The sequence below is a fragment of the Rhinolophus sinicus genome, chromosome 4 (genome assembly GCF_057876585.1).
Source record: "Rhinolophus sinicus isolate RSI-liver-muscle chromosome 4, RSI-T2T, whole genome shotgun sequence".
NCBI lineage: Eukaryota > Metazoa > Chordata > Mammalia > Chiroptera > Rhinolophidae > Rhinolophus > Rhinolophus sinicus.
Window position 1 is genome coordinate 108,105,329 of NC_142504.1, and position 22,985 is coordinate 108,128,313.

At 42.3% G+C, this 22,985-nt stretch overlaps 1 protein-coding gene and 2 long non-coding RNA genes across 5 annotated transcripts in view; 2 read left to right on the top strand and 1 right to left on the bottom strand.

Annotated features, from left to right (window-relative positions):
- The window catches only part of LOC148758440 (uncharacterized), a 40,935-nt gene extending 36,427 nt beyond the window's left edge, over positions 1-4,508 (top strand). Inside the window, exon 3 of the long non-coding RNA XR_016021187.1 lies at positions 4,208-4,508. This is a non-coding gene — a long non-coding RNA (uncharacterized LOC148758440). The remainder of the gene's footprint in view (positions 1-4,207) is intronic.
- A 3-nt stretch (positions 4,509-4,511) lies between these two features.
- On the bottom strand, positions 4,512-11,164 carry LOC141573129 (uncharacterized). The gene is made up of 2 exons (XR_012498718.2): positions 10,922-11,164; positions 4,512-7,410 (listed from the first exon to the last, which is right to left on the bottom strand). It is a non-coding gene; the product is annotated as an uncharacterized LOC141573129 (long non-coding RNA).
- The window catches only part of ZCCHC2 (zinc finger CCHC-type containing 2), a 52,560-nt gene continuing 36,981 nt past the window's right edge, over positions 7,407-22,985 (top strand). For all 3 annotated transcript variants that reach the window (XM_019729322.3, XM_019729323.3, XM_019729324.3), the window contains exons 1-2: positions 7,407-8,649; positions 22,224-22,335. In XM_019729322.3, the coding sequence (XP_019584881.2) occupies positions 7,738-8,649; positions 22,224-22,335 (1,024 nt within the window). In that variant the 5' untranslated portion in view covers positions 7,407-7,737. The remainder of the gene's footprint in view (positions 8,650-22,223; positions 22,336-22,985) is intronic.

Sequence of the window (22,985 nt, forward strand, 5' to 3'; positions counted from 1 at the left end):
AACTTGGACTTGAGGTTCATAGCAAAATAAATATTTTTGAATATTTCAAGTACAGTCAGACTATAAAACCAGTGTTCTGATGTATAGATATGCTCCAAGATAAATGTGACAAGAATATTGTGTAATTTAGATTATATTTGCTTAACTTGTATCCACATAGTTCCATCATAATTGGTTGAAAAAGTGAAAAATAAAATAAACGGTTTTCTACATCATAAACAAATTGGATGGCTTTTAATTGAATAGTTTTTAAAATGAATTAAAGAAATTCTTCATTTATTTTAGCATAATTTAAACATAATTTTTGTTTTAAAAGTCAGTTTTTAAAAATTAATTAAATCTTTTATAACGTCAGTTGGAATAAGAGTCTTTGGTACGTATTTCTCTCTTTATATAAAGGCTTGTAACCAGCCCTCTAAAGTTGATAAGTAACACTTAAAAATTTTATAGAATTAATTTTTTTAATTCTTCCAAATAAGTTTTTTTTTTCCCAAAGAAAGAACAGTGTTCTTGAAATGGTATTGTTTAGATCTAAACGATGATTTATGTTTACACAGTGTATAAATTAAAATGTCCTCAAAGAACGTGACTGCAGGCCACTCAAGTAACCGTATACCAGCCAGGATCCAAGAAAGTGATAAAAGTTTACCCAGAATTGATAAGATTCAGGGCGAGTGATCCCTCTAACTAAGCTTACAAGGGACTAGTAAACCAGAATGTCAGTGTATTTATTTACAATGTGGGATATCCCTTTCTTGGGAATGGATTCTATATCTCCATTCTCCAGGGTATCCGGTTTCCTAGCATTAAGTCATGGGAAACTGAATTGCTAATCAAAAGGTTGTTGAATTTTGAATCAGGATCACAGTATGAACATTGCATGGTTTCAGAGATTTTTCCCAAGGGTGAGAGAAAAGCCCAAAGAACGAAGTCTTCTCTGGGACACAGTATGTCTTTCCAGTGATGGAAAACCCATATCCATCAGACACAATGGCTGTTTACATTGAAAACTTTGCATCAGCCTTAAATGCATTGACTGTCTATTTTCCCTATTTTCGATTGCAAGCAGTGTCTTTAAATCGCTTTTGAGAGAAAGCAGATTTTAAAAATTCATGAAGATTGTTTAATTATAATGTACTCCCACAGAATACCATCCTCCTTGCACTTCACCATGACTTTGTGTAGCTCGTTTCCAATATGTTTTGCACCCTTCCTTAGGAATGTTTCTGTCTGAGGATGACCTTGCTTGCATTTGGCTGTCTCCCAGGTTTCTTTCAGAACACGTTGACAAACTGACTCTTGGGATAACTCTGACTCTGCAAGCCATTACAAGTTGATTCTAACTAGTTTTCACTCTCTAATTTTCTGAAAGGCCAATATATTGAGGTAACAAGTTCAGAAAACCAGTTCTCTATTACAAAAAAGATTTAAAGATCTTATGATTCTATTTTATATCAGGGATGCCAAAAAAATGTATACACGTGACTTGTATTCATCTTTTGTTATCGGTATATATTGAGTATTACAATTTTAATACAGTTTTTTCCTTTCTTAAAATGTGTATACATATTTTTGGCACCCTCTGTATGTAGTTTTAAGGTACTTTAATGTTTTGTCCCATTTACAAAACCAGTTAAACACCTTTAAATGTGTTAAACTGCATTCACATTTTAATATATTTTGTTTTATATTTTATCCTATGGGTGTGTATTTATGATCTCCATTTTTTACACTTTATTTTGAAAAAAGAAATCACACCTACAGAAAGGTGAAGTAATACAATGTCCACCCATAAAACTTTCACCTAGATTTGCTGATTGCTAATATTTTGCCATTTTTGCTTTATTTATCTATATATAATTTAATTTAAAAATAAATGATAAATAATCATGACATTTCAATCTTCAGGGTTTCTGCATGTACAAGTGAAAACAAGGGACTTTTGGGATTTGTTGGCATATAATTGTTTGTAGTATTTTTGTGACAACTTGGATGGACCTAGAGGGTATTGTGCTAAGTGAAATAAGTCAGACAGAAAGACAAATACCATATGATCTCACCTATATATGGAATCTAAAGAACACAATAAACAAACAGAAACAGACTCATAGATACAGAGAACGAATTGATGGTTGCTAGATGGAAGGGGTGTGTTGAGGGACTGGGTAAAAAAGGTGAAGGGATTAAGAAATACAATTGGTAGTTACAAAATAGTCACAGGGACATAAAGTACAGCATAGGGAATATAATCAGTTATACATAAAAGGGAATTTTTCTACATAACCACAATGTCATTATGTTACCTAAGAAAGTTAGCACTGATACAGTAACCATGAGTAATAAGAAGTCCATATTCAATTATCCCCAAAACAGCTTTTAGAGTTTTTGTTTGTTTAACCGAGAATCCAATCATAGATTATGAATTGCATTTGCTTGTCATGTCTCTTTAGTTTTCTTTACTCTAGAATGGTCTCCTGCCTGTGTTTGCTTTCAATACATTGATATTTTTGAAGATTCAGGCCAGCTGTCTCATAGAAGGCCCCACAATCCAGAGTTATTTCCTCATGATTAGATTCAGCGTAAACATTTTGGCGAAAACACTGCAAATAATGTGCACTTCCGATGACATGAGGGATAATATTAGATCGTCCTGTTATTGGTAACGCTAATTGTGACCACATGGTTAAGGTGGCATTTGTCAGATTTATCCATGTAAAAGTACCTTTCCCCCTTTTAATTAAGTGAGGCATTATTTTGAGGACATGTGAATGTTTCACTTCCCAGCAACTTTGCACCCAGTGGTGAAAATGCCTGAATCAATTACTATTAATACATTTGGTGGTTGCAAAATGATACTTTCCTTTTAAATTTTTAGTTGGTATTCTTCTGTAAAGAGCTTTCTCTGCACCCTCCTCTACCCCTTTACTTTATTTTTTTTATATTCTGGTACCATCTTAGTCTTTCTGATACTCAAATTCTGCCAGATTTGGCCAGTGAGAGCCCCTTCATAAACCAATTTATAGAGTTTATTAGCTTGTGCGCTTTTGGCATATCCCAGTCTTCTAGGATTTGTGAACCAACTGGCAAGAAGTATGGGCTTCCTTGATTGGTTTAATGATCAAGATCTATCCGCAGAGCTGGCAGGTATCCCCCACACCACATCGGGTCTTGGGGAGAAGGTTGGATTCTTGGAAAAAATTAAGCTTCTTTTATGAAGGCAAAAGAGTAAAAGATGACAGGTTTAAGCTAGGTTGACAATCAAAAGCTCATCAATAATTTGATGTAACTGTATATTTAAAGAAGTACATGAATTCAGCAAATTTTATCCCAGAGAATACTACTGGAGTATTTATTTTCTATCTAACAAGCCAACCTTACAGGACTTCAATTCCATGGGTCCCTAGAAAGCCATGTTGTGTTTTTGGGGAGACAGCCCTTGCCTTTTTGACCAGTTGGGCAAAAGTCTATTTGCAGACAGACATCCCATAGAACCAGGAAAGGGCCTAATGTCATCCAGAGCCTCAATTTCTAACATAAGCAAGTAGCCTAAGGATTTTCCAAACCAATCCACTTTAGAATCAAGTTTTTTTCTGGACAGGCTTCCAAGATTTGGTGGATTTCAGGGTTTCTCAAAAGTTTAATGTATAAGTGGGAGGACGTGGACAGCCTGGTCCCTCTAAGTCCTTAAGAACCCTTCTGACAAAGGAAACCACTATTCCAGCGAGACTCCGAATTTAAGCCAACGCTAGTCTTCCAGAAAAGGTACCATACGCCGCGGTGTGGGGCATGATTCCAGGCTTATCAATGGGAATCCTGTCACAGCATCAGAACTGATACTTTCTCAAATCTATCTCAAATCTGTCTTGCAGGTGTTTTTGTAAACCTTACAGAAATTTTTTTTTTTAATTTAAATATGCAACTAATTTTTTTCTTAAGTTGTATATCAATGAAAAATTTACCTGTGTTTGTTTGTAAGGCCTTTAGAGATTTTAAAATTTTAATCTTTAAAAACAATTTAATATTTAATCTCACTCTTAAATTCATGATCTAACTAAACAAAAATATGGGCTCTAACAAAAAAAAATGTGAGGTACCTTAAACCCATGACAATTTAAATGATCAAAACTACGGACTGTGAGTACAATGGTATCGGATGCATATTGGTTGCTCCCCCATCATCTCTGTTTGCCTTTCTCCTTTCCAACAGCCCTGGATATTTTGTGAGGGACACACGTGGTTCTGAAGAAGCTGACTCCACTTCTCTGGTTTTGGTGAATGACCAGGAATGGACATGTGACCTAAGGCGATTCAGTTAGAATGAATCTCGGGCCTAGTCCAGGTTTTGACACAGATGTTTTCTCTTCCCTGCTAGATATAAACAAGGATTCATGTGACCCCAGGAGCTGATGGCAGTTACTTTTGGTTCCTGGATTATTATTCATTCATTTATCGGGCAACTATTTTTCAACATCTGTGTTCTGAATGTCAAAATAAAAAATTAAGACATGGTCACTGGCATGAAGATATTTGTATTCTAATGGAGGAAACACACAAGGAGGTGTAATGGGAAACGGTCACCATTTACAAAGACTGGGAGAACAAATTCTTGATACGGATCCAATTGGATGCTTCAGGAGGTAGAGTGGCTGTATCTAGGTATCCTTTTCATGGAGTTGATATCATTATTAATCTGCTCTGAACTATCCAATTAACTGTGATGTTAGTGAAATTTCTTGCAGCAACCCAATTGCAAAAGGGAAAGTCTCCTCAATCCTCAATTACTGGTTAGTCCCTTAATCCAAGGTATAACTTTAACTTGAAATCAAGTCTTTTGACAACATATAAGTATTTGGACAGTAATGTCAATAATAACATCTTTAATTGTTAAAGAGGTAAATAAAACAAAGTGTATTTAATATGGATTAAATGTCACCTAGGGACAAGAGAAAATAGTACTTTGTGTCTTTAAAAATGTCTCTTATGGGATAGATCCCTTTATGAAAGATTTGGATACAAACATATACCACCCACCATTATTACCACAGTAACACTATCTGGCCCATCTCAATGATTATACAGGGAATATATAGGGGGGCCAATTGGGAGGAATACCTTCCCAGGACATCTTACTAGAATCATCTGTGTGGTTTTTCCCAACTAAACAGCCACCCCTCATCCTGGGATTTCCATCTGGGTCCCTCCCCGAAAAGCACCACAGTAGTACGTCACTCTTACTGAAGGTGTTCTCTCTCTCACTTATGGTAGGGTGAGAAAAACATTGAGGTCCAGTTCAGAGAGTTGTAGTATGGAGAGAGGTCTCTGAAACAATGTGTTGGGGAATAGAGAGCAAATTGTCCAACTGATGGATGATAATCAGAATCATAAAATCATGTATCTATGCCATGTGTGTGTAGCAGCTTTGATCACTACATTTTCTAATATTGGCCAAAGACAGAAGTACAAAAGTCACTGTTTAGCATAAATCTGAATTCTGACCTAAAGTTTATGGATCAAGTGTTGTGGAGAGTTCATACCAGTGGTTTCTTGTTGCCAAGGGAAATGTAAAGAACTTTGTCGGGGTCACTTGTAGAAATCACCTCAGAGGTAAAATATTAGCTTATTAACAAAATATCTCAATCCAGACAGGTGACTCACTATGGACCTGTAAGTATCTAGCAAGAGTAATATTATTAGTTGCCTAAAGTATATCACCCTAAGCTTTAGAAACGTGGGAACAGGAGATGAGATAGGGTAGAATTTCCAGTTGAAGTTGATAGCGAGAGGGGTAAGGATTGTTAATAAAAGTACTTACACAATTTTCTCCTTTTTGTAAGGATTTCTACATTACACACAAAGAATGCAAGGAAAAAGCAAATTATATGAAAGAATGGCTTTTACATATTTTGACAATTTCAAATGTGTTGAAAATAATTCTGTCTTCCTATTTTATCGATGAAACTGATTTAGGCTTCAGTCCAGCCTTTTACTGAATTTTAAATTAGCTTCTTAGGGCATGAAGTTGTGAGATAAAGAGGGCTCAGTATATGCTCTCCCAACAGATGTCCCAACATAGTCGGAAAGAGTTACAAGAAAGAGTTACAATGTGATTCTTATTTTTTTACATACTCTTACTATGTAGCTGTAGTAAGACTTCTTAATTTAAACCATTAAGAATTAAAAAACAAACAAATCCCCTTTAAGAATTAACCCTTGAAAGATCCAGCTGGGTCTTAAATTTTGGACTATATTGCTTACATTTAAAAAAATAAATAAAAAAGCAGTGGTTCCAGTGATGTATTTTGGAGTTCTTCAAACCTTAAAAATGTAGCAAAACTTTTTAAAAAAGTTGAAAGCCTGTCAAGGTGGTAACTTATTACGGTTCTCTAGTCATAGGGTATTAACACCGGCCCAAGGATTCAAAACATGTCAGGCACAGAAACGTTACTTAGCAAATAAAATGATTCCCAAAAGATGGAGGGGCTGGGCGGAGGAGGGTGGGGGGTGGCTTTTGCCAAACTGTCCTGGTTTATAATTTCTAAAGAGCGTTACAGACCAGAAGTAACAGTTGGGGAGGCCACACCAGCGTGTCCCTCCTCGGCGTCCAAGCCGTGGAACGCCCTCAGTTTGGGTCGCCTCTGCGCCCCTCGGGGCCGCGCGTCGCCACCTCCGCACGGTGCTGCCAGCACCGGGCGTGGGCGCTCGCACAGGATTGAGGTGTCTGGGCGCCCCAACCACCGCCACAACCTTTCTTCCAGCCCCAGTTCTGCGATCCGCAACATAGTCAACACAACAGATCCTTGTGAAGTTGTGGGAATTATTCCATTGCTGACTTCCAGAAGGTCGGCCAGGCTGTGGAGGACTGAAAGAGCTCATCTTAGGTTAGGACGCTCACTTCAGAGGAACGCCCGCTCTCGGGACACGTTAAACGCGGCCGCGGGGAGAACCGGGTGGTGCAGGCGGACGTGGTGCGGTGACCCAAGCGAGGAGGCAGAGCAGGGGAGTCAGTTGTCAAAAGCGGGGTTACGGCTCGTGGAAAAAGTGAAATTCCCCACTCCCCTCCTCTCACGTGAGGCTCACACGCTTCTCACTGCGCCCGGACTTACCTAGCCGCCGTCCCAACGCCCCACCCGCGTCTACCCCCTCCCCAGCTGCTAACCAGCAGACTTTCAGACCGCGCGGAATCCGCCTAAGGGAGGAGGCCGGGCAGCAGTTGGGCGTGGCTTCTCAGAGAGAGGTGGCCCCCGAGGGCGGGGAGACCTACGCAACCGCCGGCTCAGGCCGCTGATTGGCTGAAGTGCCTGCGCGGAGTCAGCAAGCGTCTCCGCCCGGCACAGCCGCTCCTCCTCTTCTCCTAGTCGCTCGGTGTGCAGCAGCTCGCGAGGGAACCGCTCCGGCGCCGCCGCCCCAGCCCTGTAAGGACGACAGGAGAGAGGGAGGCGGAAGGAGGGCACGCTCGCCAGCTCCCACCCGCACCAGGGCTCCCAGAGCCGGCGCGGAGCCCAAAGGGAGGAGCCGCTGCGGGCACGCCCCACCTCAGGCCGGGGAGGAAGACGCCAGCGACCCCGCCGGCCGGCCGCCGCCCCCTTCCCCGGCGGAGACCCGCCCCTGGCCCCGGCCTCCGCTGGCGGCATGGAGGAACCCCGCTCTTGACGGCCGCGCCGCCGCCTCGGCCCCCGCCCCTCCTCCAAGCCCTTCCCGCTCGCCCCCGCTCGCATGTCCCCGCCGCCTTAGCCGAGGATGCTGAGGATGAAGCTACCGCTGAAGCCGACGCACCCCGCGGAGCCGCCGCCCGAGGCGGAGGAACCCGAGGCGGACGTGCGGCCGGGCGCTAAGGCGCCACCGCGCCGTCGTCGCGACTGCCGCCCCCCGCCGCCACCGCCCGCGGGCCCGCCGCGGGGACACCCGCCGCCGCCGCCCCGGGGGCTCGGGCCGCCTGTTGCTGGCGGAGCGGCGGCCGGGCCGGGCATGCCGGGCGGCTCCGGGCCCGCGGCGGCGCTGCGTGAGCAGGAGCGGGTGTACGAGTGGTTCGGGCTGGTGCTGGGCTCGGCGCAGCGCCTGGAGTTCATGTGCGGGCTGCTGGACTTGTGCAACCCGCTGGAGCTGCGCTTCCTCGGGTCGTGCCTGGAGGACCTGGCGCGCAAGGACTACCACTACCTGCGCGACTCGGAGGCCAAGGCCAACGGCCTCTCGGACCCGGGTCCGCTGGCGGACTTCCGAGAGCCCGCCGTACGCTCGCGCCTCATCGTCTACCTGGCGCTGCTGGGCTCCGAGAACCGAGAGGCCGCCGGCCGCCTGCACCGTCTTCTGCCTCAGGTGGACTCGGTGCTCAAGAGCCTGCGCGCGGCCCGGGGCGAGGGCTCGCGGGGCGGCGCAGTGGACGAGCCCGGCGAGCGCGGCGACGGGGAGGAGGACGCCGAGAAGGACGGCTCCGGCCCGGAAGGCAGCGAGCCCCGGGCCGGCGACGGGCTGGGCGTCAGGGCCCAGGAGGAACTGCTGCTGCTCTTCACCATGGCTTCGCTGCACCCGGCCTTTTCCTTCCACCAGCGGGTCACCCTGAGGGAGCACTTGGAGCGGCTCCGCAGCGCGCTCCGCGGGTGCCCGGAAGAGGTGGAGGTGGAGCGGTGCCACTTTGCCGGCCCCCGAGCCCAGGTAGGGCGTGCGAGCCTCCCGGCCCCGCGCTGTCGGACACCCCTCGGCGCAGGTGGCTCGGAATCCCCACCCCGCGCTCCCAAGCCCGTAGTACTAAGCTTCCTTTCGCTGAGCAGCTCAGTTCCACTCCGCCCCTCCCCGCCCCCCTCCCCCGCACACAGTCACCGCCATAACAGAATGCTCTAGAAGTCTCTTCCGTGCCGGAATTGCCACGGAAAACATGGAGCCCGCGGCCCGGGTCCTCCTCTCGGATGAAGGGTCTCGGGACCTTACTGGCTTTGAGCATCTCCCGAGCCCTAGGTGCTGGGAAAGGCGAAGTGCCCGAGGAGCCGGGGGTTCGCCGCAGTCTGGCCGCGGGCAGTGCCTCCCCTTCTTGCGGTCTGGCCTCCGCTTGCACGTTGTAATGCTCCGCCGTACCCCTCACCTGGTGACCCGAGGTGCGCCCCCGGCGTGCTGCCCTGTCTTTGGCACAAAGGGGCTTTTTTTTTTTTTTTTTTTTCCTAACTGTGCCTGAGTTAAAAGGGGTCGTAAGGGTCGTTTGGCTCCTGCTTAGAGAACTTGACTTCCTGGAGAAATCTGAAGTGGATGGAGACTTGCGAAGTGACTCAAATTAGTTAAGTAGTAGCGTAGGTTGTCTGGGCGAGGAACCTCTCCTGGGGCGGGCTTGTTAGGCCTTTACGTCTGGCGTAACCTGCTTTCTAACGGGCTTGAGGCGTGCCTCCAGGTTTGCGTCCAGGGATGTTTGTCCGGCCTTTACTGTAGGCATAAGTACTGTTTTCAAAAAAGTTATTAAACACCGAAGTTTTGTGAACGGGAGTCCAGATGAATCACTTGTTGCAAATTATTAAAGATTAAATTTTTATAGAGCCATGAAAGCAATTTAATGATATGGGCCCCACATAAAGTCCTTGAGCGTGACAATTTAATGGAGGAGAGGGGAATAGGTTTCAGTTAAAGTAAAATCTATGTACAGTAAGAGTTTATTATCATGGCTCACAGTTATTTAAAAGGTATTAATTTGGAAGCCATACTTTTCAACTTAAAGTGATTTCCAGGATGATATACTGGAAAAGGGGATTTCCAGCTCTTGTTTGAAAGTCAATTCAACTCACATATCTGCTGTCATTCAATAATACCCTGGAACTAAAACTGGGCATTGTATTTATCTAGTGGTTGTGTGGACTCCATTTCCACAGAATCAAGGAATTTGGGTCTGGAAGGGATTTAGCGGTAATCTAGGTTGAATCCCTCCTTTTAAAAACAAGTCTTCTGTGAAGTGACTCACATTTTAGGACAAACTCAGACGTAGTAAGGCCTAGTACCCAGTATTTTCTTGGTGAGCTTGAAATTTTATCTTACAGTGTTTACTACTAAGTAGTGTATAATTATGGTAAAAAAAAAAAAAAAAAAAAAAAAGCCCTTTCAATTTTTCAGCCTATTCGCTAAAATAATTCCGAAAAGTCCTATATGCCACTGCCATTTAATTTGGAGAAGAAATCCTGAACTCAGGAGCAATAGTTATATTTAAATTTTTTTTTCTTGTTACAACATATATTGTAAAAATAACCTTAGCTTGTTAGTATAATGAAAATGTCACAATGAAACCATTTAGATCATTCATATGATTGCAACAAGGTTAACCAATTTCTGATTTAACTGTTAGGAGTTTTTTTTTTCCTTTCCGCCTTAAATTTTGTTTGTAATGCAAGTGTTGGAAGGCGAGTAGACAAGGGGGAGATGCGTGCAAACCAGAGTAATGAGATTTTTATCTTGACTGCAGTGTGTGTCCTTTTCTGGCAACCAGTGAGTGCTGGAAGGAGTGGACAAAGTGAGGCTGGGCGCGATGCCACGAATTTCAGCGCTTCTCAGGCAGTGCCCTATGCTGTGGCCATAAGTTGAAGTGGGGGAGCAAATCATAGGATATACGAGTACTACAGGTGACGCTGAAGGCTATTTCTAGACACTTGGGTGTTCAGTGTTCTCCAGTAGTTGTTTAGGGTTACCATTACAAATCATTTGTGTCTCATTAAGTTGTTACGACCCCGCATTTGCTACTTATTAGCGTGGACTCCGGCTCCCCCAACTATGGCATGTTATGGCCTTGAAGACATTTCCGCGGATCTTGTTGCTCCCAGGCTGTCACTCCAGAGGCTGCGGGGGGGGGGGGGGGGGGCGGAAAGGGGTGGATTGATTTCAGCCCCTACTCGCTGTAGTATCACCCAGTTGTTCCTCGACCTTGCGCCGCCCAGGCTCCTGGGGTGGGAGTGCTCACCTGCAGGGAGTCTCGCACGTGTTAGCGCTTCAGTCACGCGCAGTCCTGGACCAGCGGGGGACTATTGGGGGACGGTCCCGCGTGGCCCCTCCTCTCCTCCTGCAAGATGGCGGCGGAGCACCACCCACGTGACTAGCGCGCCGGCCCCGCCCCCTGGGGGGCGGGCGGAGGAGCGGACTCGCCTCCTGGGCGTCCCCTGGGCCTCTGCAGGGCTAGGCCGGGGCGTTCTGCCTAGTGGAGAACCACGCGGAGGGTGTACTCGGGTAATGCGAAGGGGAAATTCTCGTGAGGCAGCATTTCATTGCCCCGGAAGTAACCTTTTAGACACATGTATGAAACTTTTTAAGTGCTTAAGAATCATTCTGTTTCTTACTACTGCCTAAATAGCATCATACTAAATGGATAAAGTAGGGCTAATATTTCAATTTTCTTTTCTATTAGAGTAAGAGTGTACTAGCCCGAAATGGTATTCCTGCTCCTTCAAGACTTGTATCCAATACTTAATATACAGCAGCTTCTTGTTGAAACACATTTTTTTAAAAACACGATTACGGGTAGAACACGTGCTTTAATGTGAATTTTATATGCTTTCAAGTTGACCAGGCCCAGCAACTGCTGAGTGGCATACCCTGGTTATGAAGTTAATAGTTGAGATGACAAGTCCACAAACTGAATCACTAGAATATACTTATCAGGTCATTTTAGAAAAACGGAGGAGGATTAAACAAATATTTCTAACAGTAACAATTCTAGAGTTTTCCTGTGTGGTTTGGATGATTTTAGAGTAAATGTTACATTGGATTGTAATTGTTGGCATTGCTTTTTGGAGACTTATGTATAAAGCTCATGTTCTTCACAACTGCAGTTGACTGCTAGTCACTTGCATAAAATTCAATGAGTAGGCCAGTGGGAAGCAGTGAAAACACTCATTTACAGTGTATGTACTAGGAAGTTGGGGTGATTGATGTAGTTACGTGTAAGTAAGTTATAGACTGTGAATATAGCATAACCGAAAATACCTGGTTTTAAACACGGGTCCCTTGTAAAGAACCCAAACTATAAATGATATGTTAGCAATAGCAACAACAACAAAAAACTGAGTAAGCTTTTTTGTTTTTGTTTATGTTTTGCTTTTTCGTTGAAGAGAGGAAAGACAGGCTTTCTCTTTGAATGCCTAAAGACACTCTTAATTGTTCATGAAAATGAATCCGCATTACACTTTTGGAGATTTAATCCCCAGTTAGCAACGTAAAGGTGAAAAAAGCATAGACTCTCACAGTAGTGGTTAGTGGTTAATGTCCTTGGTATGGCAGTGTTTCTCTGGAGATTTTTTTCTGTATCCTCAAAACTTAGTTGCTTGGCACATTGTGCTCATGTTTGAATTAAAGATAGAAATTGAAAACTTTTGATAGTAAGAAACAGTTATCCTGTGTCTTAATGTAACTTTAACTCGCAAAACATATTTGAATTCACAAAAATTAAGTGGCCATGAGTCCTTTACTTACAGATATCAATGGAGTTACTAAAGAAGAAAACTTTTCAAAATTGTTACTTTCTCATAGCATAGGTTAATTAGCTATATTGTTTTTGACAGAGCAAGTACCTCAACTCATATTAATAATACAGATCATGTATTGGTAATGTTGAGGCCTGAAAAAGAAAACTTTCATTGTTTTAGCATAAATGCCCTACTCTAAGATAACTTGAGTGTGTAGGTGGTGACCAGAAACTTACCGTGTTTCCCCGAAAATAAGCACTAGCCAGAAAATAAGCCCGAGCATGATTTTTCAGGAGGACGTCCCCTGAACATAAGCCCTAATGCGTCTTTTGGAGCAAAACTTAATGTAAGACCCGGTCTTATTTTGGGGGAAACACCGTAGTGAAAGCACTGACTTAAAATGAGAGGGGAGTGGTCAGGATTTCAGTTGTTACTGTGTTAGGCGCTAAAAAGATGCTTCTTAAAAATGACTTTTAATTCTAATGTTCCTAGGTAATAAATACCTTTATTTACTTTGTTGGCCTCTGCTGGGAGATTTTACAGAGTATCACTGGGGCTGTGGGCACTGTCTGAGAAGGCTTTCCTCCTCCAGGAGGGGTAACAGTGCTGACCTTAGGATTGTTAGGATTAAGTGAGCAATTACTTGTAGAATAATGCCTGGCTGGGGACCTTCAATAAATGTGAGCAATCACACGTAAAAGTTAAGCCTTGCTTGGAAGGTGGTAGAGGAGTGGGTACAGCATCTCCCAAATTGAGACCGGAGATCAGAACTAGCCATGTCTTAGGGGAAATTTTAGATTGGTTTGGCTGCAGCAAAGAATAGAAGCACTTCACTTATAATTAAATGCCTTTTGGAAAAGGCTTTTAGAATATCAGACTTAAGTAGTGATTATTTTAGGGAGCTACGGGGTATCCTCCCGCAATTACTTACATTTTTCTGTGCAGTGGTTTTCTCAGGTCAGGAAAACCTGGGGAAAGTCTCACTTATACCTCCGTGAGAAGAGGGTGGTGGAGATAGACAGAAAGCTAGTTCTTTTTCTCAAATTAACTGGAGATATATATGTATATATACTTTTAATGATTTTTTTATAGGGGAGGGGACAGTAAGTGTTGTAGAGGCTGTCAAAGGCCTTGAAGCGTGATCGCCATGTTTCGTAGCGCACTGGACTTGGAGGCTTCAATTCCAGCTCTGCCTCTAGCTCTTTGATGTTAACCAGGCCACTTAGATACCTGTGCGAAGTCTTATCAGTAAAATGGGGATGATAACGGCCTTTTTGAGGTTGTCTTGATTAAATTAATGAGATAATGAGATCAGGTGCATAGTAATTCACGTACTGTCTTGAGCACAAGTTCTCTGTTGAGAATGATACTCAATGCCTTTTTCTTTTCCATTAAGATGCAATCATCCAGGTTGTATCAGTTGCTTTCAGGAATGGGTTCTTCTTTTTTTTTTTTCATTTAATGAAAGTTCATATGGTGCAGTATTTTCTATGTTGTTCTCTACTACCATACCTTTAAATTGATCAGTGTTCAGGAAGGATGGGTAATTGAAAAGTATTTGAGGCACATTTATTTGGGGCACTTATTATTTTTTAATAAGCCCACAGCTAATATATATATTTTTAATTTTATTGGGGAATATTGGGGAACAGTGTGTTTCTCCAGGGCCCATCAGCTCCAAGTCGTTCTCCTTCAATCTAGTTGTGGAGGGTGCAGCTCAACTCCAAGTCCAGTCACCAGTTTTCAATCTTTAGTTGCAGGGGGCGCAGCCCACCATCCCATGTGGGAATTGAACCAGCAACCTTGTTGTTGAGAGCTCGCCCTCTAACCACCTGAGCCATCTGACTGCCCCTCCTGGCTGACCCTCTGGAAGCTCAGTGGCAGCTCTTGTCTTCAATTTAGTTGTGGAGGGCGCAGCTCACGGGCCCATGTGGGAATCGAACTGGCAACCCTGTTGTTCAGAGCTGGAGCTCTAACCAACTGAGCTATCCGGTCACCCCTGGGGCACTTATTTTTGTTAATCCTTGCATTGTAAAGATCTGATATGCTACAGGTAAAAGAAGCCCAAAGGAAGCATTTCTCTGGGTCACAAATCATTAAAGTACATGTTCTGTTTGTATTGTTTTTGGGGGTGTAAATGGAGAAAATACGTATTTTGAATTTGGGTTATCATTAACTGCCATGCAACCATAATCTACTTAAGTCTTTAACCAGTTTTCACATTTAGCTGGAAAACTATTCTATAATTTGAAGCTATTTTGCAGTTTTGTTAAGTTACATAATTTTTCATTCAGAGCATAGACTGGAAACCATGGATGATTAAGGAACATTTTTTTCAATACCTTTTTTATACGTGCTATTAAATTGAGAGTGGGGATCAATGTTAATTTTTAAGCTTATTTGATGTTTTTGTCCTTAGAGAAATACTAAGCCAAAAAAAATGTTTTAAGAGGAGAAAGGGCTGCCCTCCCCTCAAAGCCGATGAGCCTCACTCTTCCCAGCACTCTGCATTAAGGAGGAGTGTGTGGAGCAGCACTCCTTTAACTCTCGGAGAATGCCTTGCCACAAAAGCCTCTTTCACCCAGTCTGTGTAAACAGTCACTCTAGACAAGGATAAGCGCCCGATGGGGTGTTGATGGTACAGGTGGCAGAGCCCTGGGCGCTCAGCATTCCGTTTCCTTGTGTTCTGCCTCTGCTGCAGGGAACGTTGGGCCTTTAATTCTCTTCTAAATGGCTTGGCTCATTAGAAGTGTTTTATGCTTATTAAGAAATAATTCCTTTGTGGTCAGATTTAAGTTTTTGAAAAGGTCACTTTTTGGCAAGTTATTTAGTCTTCCCAGTTTTCAGACTGCTCCGTATAAAACGGTCTCATCACCATTTATTGCAAATACCGTATAACTGCTGTGAAGACGAACAGGTTAATGTGTATGAAAACGCTTGGTAAACCATATATATCCATTGTTGGAAGAGTGACTAGCGCAATTTGGTTGCAGTCGATGAACAGAAATAGAGAAGTTTGAAGAGATAATAGGGGTTGGGTTACAGAGGGCCTTGAAGGCCAGGTGAAAGGAGTAAGTTGCCAACAGTTTGCAGTGGGAGCCAGTGCAAATGTATATGTGTGTGTGCACCTGTGCTGTCTGTCTGCCTGAAATGGCCACTGTCACTTTAAACTTAACGTGTATGGAAAGAGTGCATCATTGATTTAAAAAAACAAAAAGTCTTCCAGACGCATCCAGTTCTCTCATTGGTACCATTATACTTCTAGTCAGGCTCTGTGATTTGCTTGATAACCTTAATTTTATCCTCCCCTCATTTCCTGAATCCACCCTTTCCTCATCCTGGCTGACACCCGTTTGCTTTTGGGACTTTGTGCCGAGACTTACATAGCCATCCAACTCATTCGCCTGCTTTCAGCCTTCCCACCTCATCTGTTGGATACTGCTGCCAGGTACATCTTCCTAAAGCAATATTTCATTCATGTTATGTTTTCTTGCAGTGACTGATGGAGCCTGGTCACTAATAAGTCTTTGACTCAAAATCCCTTTCTCTCATACATCCTGCCTTTCATTCAAAGCTGGCTCAGCCATCATCTCTTGCATGATGTTCTCAAAATTGTCCCTGTGGCAATCTTCTCATAAGAGTCTTTGCCACCTCTGAATTCCAGTAGTACATGTATTCTCTGTTACAGTTTTAGTGTTTATATGATACTCTGAATTATTTTTAACGTATGCAGTTGACTTTCCATCCTGGATTTTAGGCTTCCCAAAGGCTCAGGCATCACATCTCATTTTTTGTCAGCGTTGCATATATCATAAGTGTTCAGTCAGAATGTCCTATGCTTAGGCTTTTCACATAGAGCCCTGAAAAATACCAGCATGATAAATGGTGCTTACTGAGGTTGAAATAGAAACGTGAAGGGAGTTTTACAAGGAAACTAGCAAGGCCAGTCCCTAGGTAAAAACTGGCGCTCACTTCTTTTCCTTCTGTACCTCCTCATCGTCCAGAGCCCCCCGTAGCCTATCGGCATCCTTTGGCCAGGTCTTCCTGATTGTGTGTCCTGCAAGCTTAGCTTTCTAGGAAAGGCAATGATACCAACAATTTTAATGTTTCCATTTGTGATAAATTCTTAGAGCTCCCCAAAATACATAGTTACAGTGATGAGTTTCCTTCCCCCATCTTTTTCTGCCCACCTGGTTCCAGTCTACCCCCACTCTGCACAGATAACTACTGCTCACTGATGTCCCGTTAAGAGCAACTGGTACAGCTGCTATGACAGTGGCCCGGTCTGGTCAGTGGCTGTCGGGGGGTAGGGTATAAGCAGACTCTGTAAATCGTTGGCCCTTCGCCCCACATTCAATAGCTAGAGTGCGTTTACGTAGCCATGCTTTTAAGAGCGTTAGCTCTGCCACACTGGTCTTGCTGAATCACCTTATCCCCACATTTCTCATTAAACTAAACAATAAGTTACATGGAAGTGTGTCCATGAGCATAACAGAAATCCATACCACACTGTTTCTGAGCTGTTGATTCATTGGTCTTCAACAACATTCATTGTTGTGTCAGTTTGCTTGTTTGCAGCACAACTTCAATACATTTACCAGCCGTGTTTCTTCTCACACCAGAGTTTGCCTTTTATCAGGTGCTATAAGGTGACCGAAGGCATTACTTTGGGTTGAGTTATGCTATTTCATTGAGTAGAAATGAGACAAATGTCTGCCTTTTGTACCACATCCTCTCAAAGAAACAGTAAGTAAGTCTTGAATTCCCTGTAGCTTCTTCCCTCTTCTTCCACCAAAATGATAAAATTTGATATCTCAGTAATATTTCTAATACTGAATCTTTTCTAACATTCAATGCAAGACTTTCTGTGAATCTTGCTTAAATAATAGCATATGCTTTAGTTGTAACCCTGGTTATTTAAAGAAGAGAATTTAAAATCTCTAACTATAACAAGTTACCCCAAAATTTAGTGGTGTAAACCAACAACCATTTTATTATTATTTCTCTCAGTTGTGTGGACCAGGAGTTTGGACAGATTACTGACAGTGAGGCTGACGTGTCTCTGCTGCAGGGTGTCTGGAGATGCAACTGGGGACTGAGGTTCTCTCCCTCCGCTCTCTCTGTGTAGTCTCTCTAGCACGGTAGCCTTCTTCATGTGGCTCAGGGCTCAAAGAGCAAGTGTTTCAAGAGGCCCGGACCGCAAGGCTTCTAGGCCCTGCCCTCAGCAATCTCACAACATGCCTTCTGTCACTTTCTATTGGTCAGACAACTTTCTAACGCCAACCGAGGCCTGCTGGTTGGATAATTAAACCCAGCTTTCAGTGGATGGAGTTTCAAAGTTATTGTTAATCTACCACAAAACTTAATAGGATGTTGTTGTTATATACTAATATTAATATTCTAGGTCTCATTTGATGAACGTAAAGACTTGTGAAACAGTAAATTTAGTAAAAAAAAAAAAAAAAAGGCTGAGAAACTTAATTCTTGCTTTTTTTTATAGAGAATGTCTTGCTCTTTTAAAATTTACAGTCTACATCAAAGGACTAGAGGAAATATGTAGAACATTGTTAGATGAACTAAAATAAACTCCATCGATAGGCTTTTGTTAAAGTAAAATGAGGCCATTGGGACCTTAGTTCTCACGGTATGTTTTCAGTGAAGAGTCTTTTTAGGACTGTCCAGCCACTTGACTATTTCACAAACTCCTCCACATTTAAGAAATCTCAAGTATGTAATTGTGATGGATCTACAGGTGTAAAAGTTACATCTGAGTAGTCTGGAGTGGATGAGGTGTCCAGCTCACCTGACACATGGCGTTGAGCTAACCAGGAGCTCTTACAGGTGGCTTGCCATGGACAGAAATGAGTTCTAGAAAGGAGAATAGTGCACACTAATGTTCTTTGTGTTCTTGTGCATATGTTTGCAGACTTAGAATTTGTAAACTTCAGCGTCCTGATAATCCAAGCAGACAAAAGTTGTCCATTTTTCATTTGGTCCAGACACTTTGATATAACTGGTTTTTGTAAAATGCCAATTCTGGCATGTCATCTGTATTGCATTTTCATGGGAATCTGAACTTAATAGAGAAAACAGATATAATTCATCTGTAAGATTGCATTAAACCAGTGGTTCTCAGGTTTTATGGCAGCCTTCCCCCGCTCAAAGTAGAGCAAGGCTTATGTAACGTGTGGCAAGAGGAGACAGCAGAACTGGCCAACCACTCACTGTTGTTACTACTAGTAAATGCCATGATTCTAATCTCTGTTGCTCATGAGGGCTCAGATTAAATTTGTACTAAACTAATAACATTTAAAATTTTATACATAATTTCTAAACTTAGTCTAAATGATACCTGCTGAGACTTGGGTGTGGAACAGAAAACTTAATTAGTAGTATTTCATGGGTTGATGAACTTAGGTCCTTGTATAGAAACTTAAACTCCATTTTTCTCCATAGGCTATTAAACAGGAGGCTTTTTCTTGATGGTTAAATTGTGTTCTTAAAGTAACTTCAGACTTTAAAAATGCCATTTTGATCATGAAGCGAACTACTTTCTCACGGTTGCTTCAGTATAACATTTGTGGGGGCAGCATGATAAAATTGTTTTAATTTTTTTTTTATTGTGGTAAAATATATATAACAAAATTTGTCGTTTTAACCCTTTTTGATTGTACACTTCAGTGGCACCAAGTACATTCACATTGTTGTGCAGCCATCATCACCATCCATCTCCAGAAACTTGCCCAAACTGAACTTCTATATCCATTAAGCGTAGACTCCCCAACCCTGTCTTTCTCTAGCCCCTGGTAACCACCAATCCTGCTGTCTCCTCTTGCCACACGTTACATTCTACTTTCTCTATGAATTGGACTATTTTAGGTACCTCACATAAGTGGTATCATACATTATATGTCCGTTTGTGCCTAGCTTATTTCACTTGCCTTAGTGTCTGTCATTCATCCACGCGGTAGCATGTGTCAGAATTTTCTTCCTTTTTAAGGCTAATATTCAATTGTGTGTATGTACCACATTTTGTTTACCAGTTCATCCGTCAGTGGACATTTGAGTTGTTTCCACCTTTTTGCTATTGTGCATAATGCTGCTATAAACATTAGAGTACAAGTTATCTGTTCCAGTCTCACTTCTTTTGGGTATATACCTAGAAGTGGAATTGCTGGATCATACGGTGATTTGTTGAAGAGCTGTGGTACTATCTTCCACAGCAGCCTCCATGCTTTACATTCCCACCAGCAATGCAGAAACGTTCTTCCAATTTTTCCACATCCTCGTCAATACTTTTCTGTTTTTGGACAATAGCCATCCTAATGAATGTGAAGTGGTATCTCATTGTGGTTTTGATTTTTTTATTTCCCTAATGAAAACTTGTTTTTTTTTTTGCGTATTTTACATTTGTTTATTTTTGAAAGGGTGATTTTTTAATTTATGAACCACATATAAGCAAGGTAGGAAAATACTCTGTAAGAAATGGTTAACCTATTCAACTAAACTTCTTCCAATTAACACAAGTGTTTGAGAGGATTACAGTGCTTTACTGATTTTTAAAGTACTTACAGCACTGTCAGGCCAATGTGGTTTTATTATTCTGTATTAAATGATTACATGGTCTGGGTTAGGATATACATGATTTTCTTATTATGAGAAGAATTCCTATATGTTCCTTTTTAAAATCAGTAATATTGTAAATTGCTGAATGCCATCATGCTAAATGTTTCAAAAGTTAGATGTTGACTTAAGAGGTCTGTGCCCTCTTTCTCATTATGTACCGTGTTTCCCCAAAAATACCGTTTCCCCCCGAAAATAAGACCTAGCCAGACAATCAGCTCTAATGAGTTTCTTGGAGGAAACATTCATATAAGACCTGGTATTATATAATGTATTATACCCGGTATTATGTTATATCACGTCACATCACATCACATCACACCTGGTCTTACCGTAAAATGAGACCGGGTCTTATATTAATGTTTGCTCCAAAAGACGTATTAGAGCTGATTATCTGGCTAGGTCTTATTTTCGGGGAAACACAGTAAGACCTAGCCAGACCATCAGCTCTAATGCGTCTTTTGGAGCAAACATTAATATAAGACCCGGTATTATATTATACCTGGTATTATATTATACCCGGTCTTATATAAAACCGGGTCTTATATTAATTTTTGCTCTTATATTAAATTTTGCTCCAAAAGACGCATTAGAGCTGATGGTCCAGCTAGGTCTTATTTTCGGGGAAACACAGTAGTTCTGGTAGACAATTTTTATTTCCTTGGGTTTCTAGAGGAAGACAAACTACTGTGTAAGGCTGAAGCTTAGCTGCCAGGAGTATCTAATGTGATGCTTTATTCCCAGAAATAGAGCTGTCAGCTGGCAACTCAGACTCCTTGTCAGGCCAGGATGCCTGATCTGACAGCAGAACAAAATTAGGATTCTTGGGAAGTCTCGGCTGTTCTGTTTGCTTCGTTTCTTTACACAATTTTAAGACATGAACGTATTTTTATTACAGATGTATAAAATTGTAATTGATAGTTGAAACTGAGGTGATTTTGGTCTGAGTAATGTTTTAAGATGCTGGACATGAAGGGGCATAAGGTGTGAGTTTTGATAAAGAACTGTTTTAAGGCTGTTTTATTTTTTGGTTAAACCATCGTGTTATAGTAACAATATCCGCACGACAGTGCTTGAGTTCTGGAGAGCTGTGTGTAAGATGACGTGCTCTTTATTGCTTGAAGGAGCAGTTCTATGAATAAAGCTTAGCCCAGTTCACTAATGATTGGCTGAGCAAACTCAGTTGGAGTAGAGCACCCAGTTGCTATTTAGATGGTTTAACAGTAGTAGACTCACTGTCCATACACGTTCTTGTTTACAAGAATTTGACATGTATTGATGATACCTTTTGTGAGACTTTTCCTAACAGAGCATCTTGTTAGACTGTCACTAAAGCCAAGTAATGATTAAAACTTGCATAATAATTAAAGTGAAAAATACAGGGTACCTTACATATGGGGGATTAGCATAAAGGGTACCATCTTTTATATGTGTTCCTTCAATTTTGGTTCACTTTGGTATAGAATTGACACTGGCAATTCTGAATAGTAATGTGTAGTATGTCCCAAGAAAACTGGGCCAGTGAGTAATTGATAGAATAGTACTGTTAAATGAAGATAAATATTGATACTTCTCCTTTTCCTTACTGTTCTGACACTGCGGCTTTCTGCCTTTACTGTGTAATCACCTATTTGATCTCTAAAACTTGCTATTAAAATGGTTGCTATTAAAAGTATAAGAACTTAGAGGATATTATGCTAAGTGAAGTAAGTCAGACAGAGAAAGACAAATGCCATATGATCTCACTTATATGTGGAATATAAAGAACAAAATAACTGAACAAACAAAACAGAAAGAGACTCATAGATACAGAGAACAAACTGATGGCTGCCAGATGGGAGTGGGGGTTGGGGGCTCTGTGAAAAAGGTGAAAGGACTAAGAAGTACATATTGGTAGTTACAAAATAGTCACGGGATGTAAAGTACAGCATAGGGAATATACTCAGTAATATTGTAATAGCTATGTTTGGTGCCAGGTGGGTACTAGACTTATTGGGGGATCATTTCATAAATTATGTCAATACCTAACCACTACACTACACCTGAAGCTAATATAAAATTATATTGAATGGCAGCTGTAATTGAAAAAAAGGTATAAGACTTTAATCTGGTTTATTTTTATAGCATTTACTGTTCTTAGTCTGTGGTATAGATTAACATGTGCCCCTCTTTCTCATCCAGAATAACTCTGCTCATGGCGATTACATGCAAAGCACCGAGGCCAGTTTCATAGAACAAGCCCCAATACCTCATGACGGACTTACTGTGGCACCTCATAGAACCCAGCGAGAAGGTATGCTGTACTTTTTGTGAACTTAAAGCATCCATACATGGAAAGGTTGCAGAGTGCTGGGTGCATTGGTTAACTCTCCTCTTCTCTCTCCTTTCTGGAGCACAGAAATCCTACTGGTCTGAGGTTTAGCTCAAGTACCAGCCCTCCCGCTTCTTTGAGTCTGCGTCTGGCTCCTGCTCCCCGCACTTGGCCGGTCCTAGTGCGAGCTTGTTTGACTGCCTTGTAGTCAGTTGTCTTAAATCTGGTTGCATATCTCTGGAGGGCAGAGACCTTAACGTATTCCCAAGGTATTTAGTATTGGGCTTTATCTGTAGAATGTGCTCAACATCTGCTGAAAAGGTGAATTTTACAGAAGCTCACTGCAAGAGAGTGAAGATATTCCTTGCCAGTCCATGCTTCCTGCAATACAGTTTTTAAGAAGGCTGGGATGGGGGAATAAAAAGACAGTGCCATGGAAAAAGAAATGAGTTCAGATACTGTCTTCTCAGCGCCAGGGAGTCCATTCCCTGTGTTGAGGGAAACGTTGAATTGGCAAGTGCAGACGGCCACCTAGGCAGCCTGGAAGAGTGGAGGAGAGAGGAGAAGCGGCACACCCAGTGATAGCAGCTTTGAAGGAACAATATTTGTCTGTTTTTAGTCCCAGTGATAAT